The 15,764-nt window shown below is 39.4% G+C and overlaps 2 protein-coding genes across 2 annotated transcripts in view; both read right to left on the minus strand.

The window, feature by feature from the left end:
- Positions 1-496: 496 nt before the first annotated feature.
- On the minus strand, positions 497-9,425 carry MINAR2 (membrane integral NOTCH2 associated receptor 2). Its single transcript, XM_032205328.1, has 3 exons — positions 9,261-9,425; positions 1,579-1,824; positions 497-676 (listed from the first exon to the last, which is right to left on the minus strand). Exons 1-3 carry the CDS (start codon positions 9,423-9,425, stop codon positions 497-499), a joined length of 591 nt encoding a protein of 196 aa, XP_032061219.1.
- Positions 9,426-15,231: 5,806 nt separating this feature from the next.
- Positions 15,232-15,764, minus strand: part of ADAMTS19 (ADAM metallopeptidase with thrombospondin type 1 motif 19) — a 159,098-nt gene continuing 158,565 nt past the window's right edge. Inside the window, exon 23 of the mRNA XM_032205788.1 lies at positions 15,232-15,651. Coding sequence (XP_032061679.1) covers positions 15,500-15,651 — 152 coding nt within the window. The 3' untranslated portion in view covers positions 15,232-15,499. The remainder of the gene's footprint in view (positions 15,652-15,764) is intronic.

Raw genomic sequence — 15,764 nt, forward strand, 5'->3', positions numbered from 1 at the left:
CATTCAGGCTAACATTTTAGTAAGAGCAGCGTCATTGCAACAATTCAGTCAGTCAGTAAGTAATGCATAAATTTTTCATTTATATTTCTTTACGATACTTTGAATGCCACTCTGTCATCCTTTGCTCCAATAATAGCTATCATAAAAAGGGTAGGTATTTATTACAATAAATAATCAACTGGTTGACTTTGCATGCCATATGGATCATACTACATACATCAAACCAAATCACTAGTCAAAAGAATAAGGCATTATAAGAAGTAGCATGTTTATAATTTTATTTTTTTAATTATACCCATAAGGAGACATTCTGCTATGCTCAGGGTATTTGTATCTTTTCAGGATCAATTCCTTATGTGGTACAGGAACATTGTAAAATAGTGATGTCAAACAAATTGTATTTGTGACAAAAATTGGAATTCAAATAAAACAAGGGAGGGGAATAGCTTAATAAAAATATTTATTGAAAAACTCCCATCAACAATATTTGGCTGTACTAAGTAAGTAAAACGCTGAGCGTGACTATGGTAATCAGGATGCAAACAGCTAGAATCACGAGCAGGATGATTCGGCAACATTTGGAATGCTTTTTTTCTCTCTCTTTCTTTTTTAACAGGGTATCGTACCCAGGAGTATATATATCCCCCATCCAGAACTGTAGATCATTAGGATTTTCCTAAAAGAAAAATCAGAAAATGAACTCAGTTCCTCTGTCTTGCACATAAAGTCATTAGAACATAGCTAGAAGTATTTTGGCTATCATCAGATAATGATTAATGAATTTAAAGCATCACAACACAAATGCAAGAGACTTTCACTTGAACATAGGTTACACTACTTGCCAGATGCTGCAAAAGTTCCTCTGGGGAAAATTAAAACCACGCTTTTCAGCCAGGAACCAAATGTAGGACACCAGCCATTGAGATTTAATAATAATAATAATAATAATAATAATAATAATAATAATAATAATAATAATAATAATAATAATAATGGAAGAAGAAGAAGAAATCATGTTGCCCTTCTCAAGAAGAGATGATGATTTACAAATGCAGATCTGAGTCCCTTTCCAAAACCAGGGGATAGCAAAAACAAACAAATGAACAAACAAAGGAAAAAAAAAAAAAAAAAAGTAACTCTAAAATTGATTTGTGTCAACTCACATATGGGCAGGATTCTGCCTGGTGTGAATAAGGGTGAGAAAATATGTTATCTGATAACAGAATGATGTTATAAACAGCCATATGAAAAGTTATGAAATTGGCTATTTATTGTTTAAGTACCTGATTTACAGATTTGCCCTATATAGATGGAGAAACTCAGTAGCAGGGTGTTGTGGTTCAAGACCTTCTGTAGCTTAGAAGTCATGATCTGCTGAACCAAAATTTCTGACATCTAACCAGGTATGTAGACTTTTTTTTTGATCACACTCAGGCTAGTGTCATGTCTGTACAGGAAAGCTTGTCCATACTTACTACTGGAATCCTACCAAAAGAACCAAACACACTGCATGGTGGTTTGTGTCCACACACAGCTCATAGCAATCCACGTGACTAATGCAGTGCAGCAGTGCATTACCTTTATGTGGCTGGCCAAGTTAGAATGCAGTGAATGTCTGTCATAGTCCTGCACAGTCCAGGAAGGTATCCTTTTCTTCTCCTCCCAGTCGTCATCCACCTGGATATCGCTATACAGGGGATTGCTCTTGATTGTGGATTTCAGGGTGATGGGTGTAATGTGTTTCCCAAGGGCTTTGTCTATCATTTCTTGGCTGATGCCATTCGGTTCCAAGCCAGGCAGCTCAGTGATGTTTTTCTTTTCTCTCTGCAAAGCACAAGTTAGAGCAGAAGTTGACCTTCTTCTTCATTTACCTATGACACAGGTCCCCTCCCAGAGTTCTTTGTAATATAATAGAGTCATTCTTAAAATTACATGTGCAACAATTTCTCTTCTTCTGGCAAAAATCTACAGTGCATTAAGGGAGCCTTACTGTTCACTCTGTGTAGATTTCTTCCTTCTGTGGAAAACATGTGGGTACAATGTGGACATTAAACTTTTCTGCAAATAGAAACTGGCATTATTATACATGCTGAAAGAAAGCCTGTATTTTAGCAAAATGGTGCCATGGTGTACAGTGGCAGAGCTCATAGTTCTGACAGATGCCAAATGAGTAAGATGCAGAAGCAGAGATGTAACGACAAAACAGATTGACACACACAGTGATGGCATGTAACTGACTGTCTTTACTGGAGCTGCACATCTAACAGTGGGTGCAAGTTGCAGCTCTTTTCACATTATTGCATGTTAGACCCATGTCAGGATGTCAGAGAGGCGTGACATGTAACTGAGGTAAAGTCCCAAGTCAGGCACTGTCAAAATTCAAAGGTAATTGAATACCTAAACAGTTTCCCTGCACATTATTAATTAAATCAGAAGTTTTAGGACAGGGGGTAGTAAAGCAACAACCCTGGTGGGATCTGCTTTTTGAAGAACTCAAAAGGTGCTCCTTAAAACCTTGCTAAGTGTCTATCTGGGAGCTGGTAAGACTGCAGATGCCTTCTTTTTTGATCTCTAGTTGCATGCAGTAAGGCTGTCCAATTCTACAGTTCAAGCTGTTCAACGTTGTCTTTCACCACAACCTTGTCGCCGAGACTTGGAACTAACCTGCAGCTGATGGGTGGTTCCAGCTGCACCTCAGCTTCCTAAGAGAGCTGTTTCTGACAGCCCAGCTCTCACACCAGTATCTGTCCTGTGCTTAAGGACTGCCCATACAGTACCATCCCACAGCATACAAAGCTCTCCTTGTTAGCAGATGATGCTTCCCCACCAGCACCTCTGTCCTGTCTTGAGACAAGGGTGGTCATGGTCTGGCTTGGTGCCCAGGCAGGCCTGCCAGCAGGAGCACGGGGCTGCTGCCTTCTCCTCACACTGCCTCTGGAGCTGCTTGGCTCCCCTATCAGACAACACTGGTTTTGAAACTGACAGCAAACTACTTGCTTCCTCTGCTTGAGCAACAGCCTGCCACTTCAGTGAGCTGGTGTATCCACTTTTAGTGGAAGCCAGCTGCTAAAGATCATCACGAGCTCTGTAACTTGGGTCTGTGCAGACACAATGGGATGTGTGGGGTAGGAAGGTGTAGAAGGAAGTGGGGGAGCTGCTTTCCTTTAGGAAGGAAAGGAGAAGATAAAGAAACAGGCTTTGTCTAAGAAACCCTAGTAGAAAGCATCATACTGGCACTCTTATCACTAAATCATCACAAATGACTAAGAATATTTCCCATCAATAATTATCATTAGTAGGTGGGTGGATCCTCAGTGTCCTCCCAGTTCCTCCATTAGTTCATAATTTCCATATGTCATTCCTTAGCCTTGACATGTCCCCTGACAGTATTACTCTTTGCATTGCAGTTACAGCTGGCACTGAAACCCTCTGGATTGTACTGGCCAGATTTCAGCTGAGCTGGTGTTTTTAACTGTCATTTCTTTCTGACTGCATGTTATTTTATTTTGTTATATTTATTTCTTATTTAAAATTTGTCAATGACCTTAATGATGCCTCCCTCAGGCCTGCTAGATAGCTGAACTTGAAGAATATTTTGCTGAGGAAGGCAAGCTCTCTCTCCAGGGGATGTTTGGACTCCCTAGGCTAAAATGTTGTGAAAATAATGCAACTTGACAGCAATTTGTAAAGCTGTTTTAAATAACAAACTCCAAAGCTTGCAAAAGATGGCATGATGCAGAATTGTTCATAAAGAGAGTTCTTTTTGACAAAACTTTAAGTCCCTTCCCTCCAGACTAGTTTGCTTTTCATGGGCAGCAATGCATGAGAACAGGAGAATGTGCTATCCTGGAGTAATGCTAGGGAGGAATATGAGGGAGGAGCAACAGAGTTTTACTGTGAGAACTGGACTGGGATTTGTGGTACAAGATATTTTGCAGGAGGTCTGGAGAACAAACACTGAAGTGCAACGTTAATCAGAGTACCCCTGAATGCGGCCAAAGGCTTGGTTGTGAAACTTCTGCAGTAGATATGAGCTAGAGACTACTTAGGGAAACAGAAGTAGAAAAACCTAAGGCACAGACAAAAGAAAATATAGGTCAAATAAATAGTATAGATAAGCATGAAACAGGTTGCAAGAAACATATGCATTTATAGAAACAGAGAAAATAAGGTTAGAAAATAAAAATATGGATCCAAGTATTAATTCAAGCAAAAAAAATATACATTTCTTTTAAGACTCAAACCATCAGCAGTTTTTATAGACTTCTATGTTTTGATTCTTACTCACAAAAACAATATTCAAAGAAAGATAAAAGTATTGTAAACTTCAGTACTGAAGTGTGTTAAAGAATTAATATTGTATGCACTGTGCCTGAGGAGCCAGCATGAATGAGGGTGGAAGAGATCTAAATCAGAACTGTTAAGAGGAAATTTATATTAGAGTTCACTGAAATGAAGAAGACAACAGCAAATGCTCAAAGAAGCAGTAGTTATAAAAAGCTCCATGAAATTATAGTTGAAATATATTGAATAAATACTTATTTAACAAGATGAGAAATACTCATATTTGCATACACATAACTACATCTGATGTACATATAACTCATTAAGAAAGTTCTTGCTGTTTATAACTCATTTCTCACCACAAGCAGTTTGTCCCTCTTTGTCAGATCCAGAGAGCTGACATGCATAAAAAGAAGATGCTCTGAAAAGCCTGAGGATCTATAGAGAGTTGAAGCTAGTTCCAACCCTGGATCAAAATGTGCTTTCTCAGTAGGCTTTTCTTGCTGATTATTTTATAACGCAAATTATACGTATCAGTACTTGACAATATGCATAACTGTAAATTACACAGTAACCTATGTTTTTAGGGAGTATTTTAATCTCATATTTATCTTGACTTTACCCTTCTGTTGCCACTATTGTTGTAGTTGTTACCACTGAAACAGAAAGTCAAACATTTCTGTCCTCTGTCTTTGATATGGGATATCAAGTACCAAGGTAATGACCCACTAAAACCAAGATATCAATAACTAACGCTAGGCCTTGGTCCAAAGCCAATCCACCTGCAAGAGGAGATCAAAGAGACATCAAAAACAAACAACAACAACAACAAAAGATTAAAGAATGTTATGTCGTGCAAGTCAAACTTTCCTTTACTCCCGCACAATGAGAGCTCTGTGTCCCTTGGCAAGCTGTTGTTACTGGCTGCAGATGGGCTGATACTTAATGAAAGCAACAAATGCTGTCTGTGGGCAGCTGTGCCTAACAGCTTTACCAAAGCAGTCTTTCAGAAATCTAGGGCTACCACGAACTGCAGGAGTTGTTTTGTAACAACATCCTCAATCCCCATGAAAGTGCGTAGCAGGGCAATTATTATATTTGTAAGTGATTTGTTTAAAATTGTAACTCTCTGTTTTGCAGAAGCCACACAGCACACCCTGGGGAGCTCTCCCAGCAACAGGAAGGGCACTTTTCTGATGTAGGGACAAAAGGTTTGGTAGACAGAAAGCTGATAGGTAGTAACCCAAGGATTCCTGTGATAAGGCATTTGATCAATTAAAAAAAGGGGTATGATCTTATGGGGGGATCTTATGTGGGATGCTGTGGAAAAATAACCAGGAAAGCAATCAGTAACCATGGCTATGTGAGTACATACAAAAAGCAAAACATCAGACTGCAGACATTAAAGGTTCCCAAGAATACATGTTTTCTTTTCAACAGACCTGAAGGGTCACAGACATGCTTGTCAGGGACATGAAACAGTAATGGGTACTGCAGAGCAAGCTGGGGACCCACCTGACATGGATAGGAGATCAGTAGGTGGGTGTTTTAGGGGTGTTTTAGGTTGGATATTAGGAAGAACTTCTTTACTGAGAGGGTTGTTAGGCATTGGAATGGGCTGCCCAGGGAAGTGATAGAGTCACCATCCTTGAGAGTCTTTAAAAGACATTTAGAATGTTGAACTTAGCGATATGGTTTAGTGGAGGACTTGTTAGTGTTAGGTCAGAGGTTGGACTCGATGATCTCGAGGTCTTTTCCAACCTAGACAATTCTGTGATTCCGTAATTCTGTAAAAACTTAAGCTGACATGAAAGGACACAGGACAATTTAGAGAAAAATAGGCATTCATACTGATGCTTTTCACAGTGTAGCAAGAGTACTTCTACCCCAGTAATTAATTGTTTACTTAAAGGAAGCTGTTTTGTCTGTCGCTGTTAATGGAGGTCTGCAGGGCTGTGAGTACAACATATAAAAACTGCTGCATGGTGTCAGACCAACGCTCCTGCCAGCCTTGCAGCTGGTCTCTGATTGCAGCCAGTTGTAGATATCTAGGGAAGAATAGGAGAGAGTATGTAATGCAGGTCTGAGCTGAGGGACAGGTTAGTGACTAGCCCAGCACCTAGCTAAGAGGTAATCTCCTCTCCAAGTGCCTTGAGAAGTGTACAAATGCAACACACAGGCATTACTCTCAGATGAGAGACCAGGAAGGGTTAGGAGTGCAATTAGCATGGTAACTGTAATACTTGCAGGCCAAAAGTTATTCAGAGTTGTGCAATCCTGAGCAACAGCAGCAATGAAAAGTGACACAGTATTCAAAGACAAAATGCTCTTCCAGAAACAGGGAAAAGGGGAAAGCTCAAGCAGGAAAGGGAAGTCTGAGAAAGGCAGAAAACAAGGGGACAGGCCTTGAGGAGGAGAGTGATGAGCTTTGCTCCCGGGAGCAGATGCAGGCAATCAGTCACCCCCTGTACTATGAGCACCTCGAGGTGTGGGCAGAGCATCCTGCAGGGCTGGGAGTTCTCAGGGCAATCAGAAAGCAGTCAGCAGCTAGCCATTTGTGGAAGAAACAGTCTGTGCTTTTTATGCTGCTTTTCACAAGGAAGGGCCAAGATTCCTGAACCGCTTTATGGTCTGTTTTATTTGAAGTAGATGATGAAAATATACACTGAGAAGGGAAGCTGTTCAGTTTGCCTGACACAGAAGAGGAAAGTAAGGGGAAGAAGTGGCAACTTTTTGGTCAGAAATATGAGTTGTTTGTTATAAACAGTCTGCTTTTTAAAATGGAAATATATTTTAAAACATAGGTGGGGAAAACACATAAGCACTTAAGTGCACTTGAATTTGAATGATCTCGTGCCAAAGGTCTGGAAGAGGCCACAGATACACCACCAAGCAGTCACTGCATGCAAGGAGTCCTGAGCAGCAACAGTTTCTTAAAGAAAATGAATTTCTGTAAGGAATTTCGTCTACTCTCAGGGTTTAATAATTCTGGGAGCCTGTAGGTCATGCACATATGTTCTGAAATGAATTCCCCTCCCTCACTCTTCACCCCCTATCCCCCCATTTCCGTTTCTGAATTAACTAACCCTTAACCCCATTAGCTCTCTCATCTTAAAGCAAAACATGTTATTCCTGTGCCATTAGTTCTCTGCTGTGCCATCGTGTTTATTCTGACGTCTGGAACTCATCAGTTCCTTTCCCTTTATTTGATTGTCAGCAAAAGGGAAAAAGAAGAGGCGAGTTCATAAGGGAGAGAGAATAAGGCACAATGAATTTTATCTGGACAGTTTGCATTCAATAATGATTGCACTTTAAAAACATAGGTTGTGCCCTAGGTTCAACATTTATAAATGTACTGTATTACAGACTGTGTTTCTGAGACACGTGGCAAGCACAGGAATTTCCCTTGAAATGCCCTCCCTCTGTATTTCCTCATCCCCTCACTAAGATCCCCCTTGCTTGTGGTAAAGGGCGGAGTATGAGCAGAAGGCACACAGCTCCCCGCATGGTCCAGTCCTCCCACAGTGCTGCAGCCCTGGCCCAGCCTCAGTGCCTCCTGTTCAGCAACAATAGGGAGAAGCATCCCCACTGTGGAGGCAGCTCTGTGTGTGGCTGCCTCTGTCCTGCACAAAAGAGGGGCCGCGGCGGGGTGGGGAGCAAGGCCAGCATTGCTCCACAATCCCATTGTTTAGGATCCTGCAGGCTCCTTCCCTTGGCGAAGGCTTCATGCATGGGAGACGGCAGCAACCGTGAGACCCCCCTGCCTGCCCCCTTCTTCCTCCCAGCTTCCCCCTGGGGGGGTGAGCCAGCAAGGAGCATACAATAGGAGCAGTCTCTGGGAGGGAGGGAGGAAGGGAAGGGGTCTGGGTAGCTGATGGGGAGAAGAGGCCAAGAAGGAAGAAGCTGAACTGGAAGTTGCTGTGGGAGACCTCAAGGCTCTTCCTCTTCCCCTTCCACACCCATTGGCTTTTGGCTCCTGTTCCTCATTGCCCTGGGAATCTTGACTGCCACCCTGAGGATGCTCAGGATGCAGACCCTTCTGCAGGCCCCCCAGCCACCTTCATGCGTCTCTATCCCTTGACAAGAACCAGACCTTGGAGCTTTTGCTCAGGCTAGGGGTGGGGAAAGGCGAGGGGCTCCCTGGGCAGCAGGAAAAGAGTGTTGTGGTGTGTGTAGCAAGTGGGGCCCAGAGGGGTGTGAGCTGATGCAGCTGTACGGCTGCTGATCCAGATATGAACGTCTACTCTGCAGGCTCCAGGGCCTCTGCTAGGCAGTGTGCATTTGCATTTTTACTATGAAACTGCTGCTACCTCCACATAATAATAACCTGCATTAACACAGTCATTGTTTTTCATACTTTCCACAGACATCTGTCAGGGTGACAGGAAGGTCAAAGAGTTAAAACAAGGCAAAGGAAAGAAGCTGCAGTGAACTGTGTAGACATATACAAGCTAGCAAGACAATAGCATGAATTTCTATTGCTCCCTCTAATGTGCCTTTTCACTGAGTGATGTGGCCTGGATTTCAGACTTAAGTCCCTTGTTGTTTGGTTGTTTTTGTTTTTGTTTGTTTGTTTGTTTTTTTTTATCTCCTTTGATATTCTTTTCCCTTCTTTCTCATACTTCTAATTTCTTCAGAGAGGGTGTCCCATTAGCCCCCTAATACAATTAATCTCTATTTGACTGCAGTAGGCTTTCTGGCAAATGCTAGGAAAATGCTACCACAAGCAGCATAAAGCCTAATGTACTGAAGTAAATTAGGTGGACTGCCTTACTGCTGAAGAGAGCAACTGTCTTTCTGGAGCCTGATCCTCACTGAAGTCAATAGGAAAACTTCCAGGGATATTAGTAGCTCAGATTCAGAGATGTGGGAAGCTGAATCCACAGCTGAAATGCCAAGCTCACATCATTTGCCTCCAGTTCCCCCAAAACAGCATAGAAAAATTAAGACAAAAATCTGCCTCTGTTAGACCTTACCTGCAAATAAATCCTGTTGTGCCACTGCTGCACTCCAGGTAAAGCTGCTTCTGGGAATTTTGCCAGGCTGGCTTGCAGAAAGGCAGAGTTTTTCACTAAAGACTTCACCTCCAATTGTAGAAATTTATCAGGATGGTTGTTGTTTGGCAAAACAGAGAGGTCCATGTTTCTGTCCTGTAGAGTAATAATGAAAGCAGCCCAAGCTTCTGCTTCCTGGCTGTGCATGCTCCTTCTATTATTAATGATGTGAAGAAGGATACGACAGTCTACTGAAACTGTATCTGACCCCTGTTTGGTGTCAGGCTAACTTATATCATCTACCATTGATAAAAGGTTGTTTAGAAGTGGCAGAGCAGACAGGACATGTTTCTTTAAGTGCCTAGCTTAAGTTTTCAAGTTCAAGGTCTATTTTGATAGATACATATGTGCTCATTAAAGCTAACCGAGTACCAGTGCGTAGATGCATGAGACACTTAAATGCATACCAGCACTTCCTCAAGTGACCTGCAAAAAATGTCAAGCTTACAGCACTTCAAAGCAAACTCTTTTTCATAAAATTAGAAGCAGTTCCCAGTGCAAAGCTAGTCTTCCTCCTCTTCTGTGGCAGCACTAACAGGCTTCACTGTGCTGTGTGGGTTGGTGCCATTCACCACGGCAGCTATGATATGCACTTCTTCATATGCAGGGATTTCTTTGACAGCAAATTCTTCCTGACTCTGGGAAATGCCAGTTTGTTTCAAGTAATTGATAACAGAAGTTTTCAAGGAATTGACTCTGCTTCTGTTCAAACGAATGGAAAAACTCTTACTGACTTGAATGGTGCAGAATCAGTCCCTTAACTTTCACTATTTTATTTTGAGATTTGGTACTTTCATCAGCATTTTAGAAGTATGAAGCTCTTTTGATTTTCATGTAGTGAAATTCCTCATCATGGACATTACTTAATATAAGCATTTATTGTTACTTTTTTTTTCTTTTTTTCTTTTTCTTTTTTTCCCAGACTTTTTAATTTTTGTAAGACATGCTTATTTTTTTTTATGACAGAGCCACATAGGATAGTTTTTTTGAAAGCATATTATTTGAAATCCAGGAAAGCCTATTTTGGATCAAATTTAGTGCTGGGAATTAGGGGACCATGAAAATTTTAGCTTTGTATTTAAACCATAGAATCAATCCACTTTGATTCTATGCATTTGTATTTCTAGCATTTTAAAAGAAATTTTAAAAAGTAGATTTTTTTTTTGTTACTTATGTGAGGCCCTAATGCAATAAATGACTAATTTGGTATACATATGAATTAAAACCTTCTTATCCATATAGAAAGTTCATGATTTTTCCTTGCATGCATGTATTAGCAATTATTTGGCAGCACATTCATTAAAAAGTATTAATCCATTGCCTTTCCAGTAGAAACTCCAATTACAGTATTTTCCAACAGCCACAAAAAAGGCAGTAATGACCGTCCTTTTAGGTAGATGCCCCTGGGGAAGCATGCCACTGGGGAATGTGCTGTTTAATTTAGACCTTTTTTCCCTTCATGTAATGAAACCCTGGAACACTGTATCACACCTATACAGCATACAGTGACTACCATGAATTTATGTTTTAGATTTAACATGACATGTAGTCCCCTCTTTCCCTGTGGACACCTAGGACAGCAATAGCTAGTGTTCTACAATACCTAATATGTATAACCATGCCTTCTTTTATGAATATATATACCTTTCCAGCTTCTTGCTGAAGACAGGATTTTTCTGTGTTACTGTAGCATACAAGATAGTGAGCATCTGTTTGAATTTACTTGCTTCATTCAAGTAAATTCATGAATTCAAATGATTCATGAATCATTTACTTCATGATTCTACTTAATTTCATTAGATGTGATGTGAGAACATAACAAAAGCATGACTGGGCTAGGGGGGTCCCAGCTCAGCATCACTGTATTTTTAAATGGCAAGAAGAGATGCTACTTGGGTATAGTGTGTATACCTGTCAACTTTCTGCATTCCAGTCCCTTTTATTCTCCCAGAATCCACAGTATTTTATTTTATTTTATTTTATTTTATTTTATTTTATTTTATTTTATTTTATTTTATTTTATTTTATTTTATTTTATTTTATTTTATTTTATTTTATTTTATTTTATATTTTTGAATTTAATTATTGTATTGTATTGTATTGTACTAGAGTATCTTTTCATATGCATCTTTTTATGGACTTCTTGCCCATTAATTTGTCTAATTGCTTTCAAATCTTCTGAAAAGCAAGATTCAGAACCTCACAACCATCAGTGTGAAGTGATAACTTTTACGTGTTTTATGCTAATTTCCCTACCAGTTTTATCAAGGAAGTCATCTTTGTTGTACTGCAGGGTTTTGTGAACAAACACATGCAGAAAAAAAGCTCCACGTGAAGCATATCTGTCACCTTCAGGATTTTTTAAAACTTGATAATGCTCATCTCAACCTTTTTCTCTCCAATCTGAAGTATCAACTTTTTCCATCTCATAAGCCACCCGGTTCATCTCCTTGATTTATTTATTTATTGCCTTTTTCTGTGCATTACTGACTAATTCCACTACACTGTTACTGAGAAGCAGTGACTACAAATGAATGCAGGGTTTGAACTGTGGATATACCACAGTTCCAAAAATGGGAAAAATGATGCACTTTCTTCTGATGACATACAGTTCTTGGCTTTTTCTCCTGCTATAGATCAAAAAGCTTCAGACTACAATATCTGATGACACTATAATCTTTTTCCAGCTCTCTGACTGTCAGCTGCAAGTTCACTACCTTGTAGGCATAAATTAGTATGTTTTCCACAGCCGTACTACCTTGCATTTGCCCACACCAGGTTTATTGGCTAATATTTGCCTCCTCACTCATGTTTTTAGTGTTGTGCTAAGTTAACTAATACTTAGTTAACTAGAAGAGCATAACATCATATCCAGAGCTGGTGATCTCAGATTTTACTCTCTTCCTCATGTCATTGATGAAAGTGTTGAACAAAATTAAACCAGCGTCATTCCTTGGGGAACCATCCTGAAAGATGGCTATTAAATTCCACCTTTTGCTTCCAATTCTTTCACCATCTTTCATGGCATAGAGATTACTCCTGCAAGCCCTGTGTAGTTTCCTAAATGTCCTGTAATATGCATCATTGTCAGAAACTTCTTTGTCCAACAGATCTTCTTTGCTCAGGACACCACCGAAGCCACGCTGACTCTCCCATGCACTCAGGTATCTTTTTCTTTATTTTAAGCTGTTACTGCAAACAAGGGAAGGAACACAAGATTCCTTGGCTTGCAGTTCAAAGGGATCTCCCCTAGAGATCCCCTTTTTCATAGACAGGAATTACACTGCAATTTACCAGCCCATTGGCAGAGTGGCTGTTTGCAAGAATATCTTATACCCTGTGGCAAACAGTTTCATAACGTCACAATTAGGTTCTTCCAGGAATCTCAGTGATTGCCTCTGTTGCTCTCCTCGTGCAGGCAAGCAATCTGGTTTTAATATGCTTTTAGAACTTAAGAAAAGACTGCTTGTCATGAAGATACCAATGGAAACTAAATGAAAACAAAAACCCACAAACAAAACTAACCAAACAATAACACATCCTCCAGAATGAAACTACAAATACTCTCCAGAATAACTGGCCATTCGATTAGAATTCTGGTATTCTTTTTATTTAAGAAAGGTATATGGAGTGGTAGCTACTATACTACATTTAATGAGCATGTATCTGAGACAAAGTATCCCCACTGCACAGAAGCCTACCACAAGTACTGTGCACCACTTAAATCACACTTAATCCAACCAAATTGTGTGTAAGTGGGATTTTAGTACCAGAGGCCTACTCTAGCCCCTGTGAATCAAAGTGAGTTTCACTGCTACCTGCCAGCTGATCTTGACTGATTCGAGATTCATTAGTTGAAATTTTACATATTCATCAGGCCAGAAGGAAAACATCAATGCAGAAGGATTGTTGCTGAGGAAAAAAAAAAAAAGCAAGTAAGCTTGTCCTCTAGCATAGCAGGCTGCTGCTTCCCCGAACACTGTTGGAAAGTGCTGCATGCCATCACCAGGGCTGTGGCACAGCTCTGCAAGGCAGACAGGTGCACACACTGAGCCTTCTCCCTAAACAGACTTTTGATTTTATGATTCTTCTCTAAATAGTAATTGTGTATATCATAACAAAAGTAAAATTAAGTTGCTTTCAAATTCACAGAGAGTTGGAAGCAATAAGCATTTTTACCACGTAAACACAGAAATTCTTCAAAATGATTCACACGCATCTAATTAATGGTTTTGTATTACAGATGCTGAAGAAATCAGAGCTGGAGCCATCAGGATTATAACACACTGACTTCACTCATTATATTTCAAAAAACATCATTATGCTGTACAAATCACATCTATATAGTAGAATTTCTGAAGAGAATTAAAATGCACAATCACTTATCTAAAGATGCATTCCCTTTTTGCTTAGAGTGGAAACTGGAATCTGAATCTGCTACGTCTGCCTATCAACAAGCTTTTTAATATGATACACAATAGTTACCAAAGAGAGGTCTGTTACTTAGCAATACTCTAATTACTTTAGCAATTAGTAATCTAGTAATAACTCTAAATACTCTAATACTGTAGTCACTTCAGTGTGGGAGTAAAAATCTCCCCTTCCTGCAATCTTTAAGGGAGGCAAGTTCACATTAACTTATGATGATTGCCAACTACACCTTATGATGCCTTTCAGACTCATTTCCCCAGCTGTCTTGCCTTCAGGGTTTGCTCTCCTGTGTGTTCAGAACATGACTAATGGTCTGCATGGCAAAATAGAGGTAGAGGACATACCCCTATCCTACAGCTCCATTCAGTGGGTGCAGAACTCACCTGAGACAACTACTTTGTCCTCCACTCAATATTACTCTGTTATAACCAGCTTTTCATTTATCAAGGATCATGCAATGGAACGTATGTCTGAAGCTGCAGAAAAGTGCCTAAACCAATAGTGGGGAGGCATATGTTGTAGGGATTACTGAAGCCGTACATGCTGTTATGCAGGGCTGAGCAGATTCTGCTATGAGACATGGATGCCCCAAACCGCAAAAATGCAAATAACAAAAGAAGCATTACTTTTTATTGAAAACGTAAAAATCATGTGAATCATGTACAATATTTTCTCATAAGGAAAATTTTAGCTGTTTCATAACGTTTCACATAACTGTAAAACATTTTATTTTTATAAAGACTTTTTCATAAAACAAAGATAACACTAAAGTAGTATTACAAAGCTATTTTCTAAATCATTGACAAAGAACTGGAAGTGTTTAACAGATTAATTCATAAAAGTGGCAGGAGGAAGGACTCTTCCTTTTGTAAATCTGCAAGAGGACACACAAAGGTATAGAGGGGCATGGGTTTTTCTTTCAAAACGTTTAAAATCAAGTGACACATTAAACAGTACAGACGTGGATTCATAGGATGGTACAAATTCTAGGACTGCATTTCTCTACACTACCTCAAACAGTGCAACAGTGATTCAGTGTAAATCTCTACAGTGTTTCATTGATTCAATACTTGTGTTCAAGTATGTGTCCATGAGAATGATCAAAATCCCTACTTAGCTATTTTAATTTTCTTGTTTATAAAAGGTTATAAGTTACAGTAGATTATCCCCAACAGTATGTTTCTAAATCATATGAACTGATTTCACAATACATTCTGTAATAACCTGTTCAATAATGTTAGCTTACTCACCTCAACATCTGTTGCAAAATACACAAGATCATTCTGACTCTGAATGCCAAAAATATAATAAAATTAAAAAAGGCTTTATTTCCATATACAACAAAACTATTCAGCTAAATTAAAATAAATTCAAGATAACATGGTGTCTTTTTTTGGCAACAGAGAGATGATCCTACTGAAAATAAACATTTAAAATACTAGTTACTATTCTTTAAAAAAATCTAATAAATGTATCCAAAATTGTTCATATAAAAATTAATTATGCAAACCTCAGAGGATAAAACAAGTTGGCTGTCTAACCAAAACAATTAAGAACGTCTGGCAGGCAAAAATAAATTAATTTGATTAAATTATATGTAATCTGATAATATTTGGTCTGAAGAAGCGTGCATGTGTGTGTACGCGTATGTGCTTGTGTGTGTGTAAATCTGTGTGTGTTTATAAATAATAACATTGCAAAGAGCTGAGAGCCAGCCAGCCTGACAGAGGTCAACTCTTTTGTTGCATTTTTTGCGCATAGAAGTCCCTGCATGTCTCACAGCAACGCTGGTACCATCTCATGTCTTGACACAGGTTCTTTTCTCGTATCACCCTGCAGTACACAGGCCACTGGTCTCCCAGGCACTTGAACGTTAAAGCAGCTGTGAAAAAATAACAATGAAAATAAAAATTAAATACATGTAACTTTTACATTTATTAGGGAAGAATCAGGTAACAAAATGGACAATGATACCAGAAGTATATTCATGGTAGG

This window comes from Aythya fuligula, chromosome Z, assembly GCF_009819795.1.
Source record: "Aythya fuligula isolate bAytFul2 chromosome Z, bAytFul2.pri, whole genome shotgun sequence".
NCBI lineage: Eukaryota > Metazoa > Chordata > Aves > Anseriformes > Anatidae > Aythya > Aythya fuligula.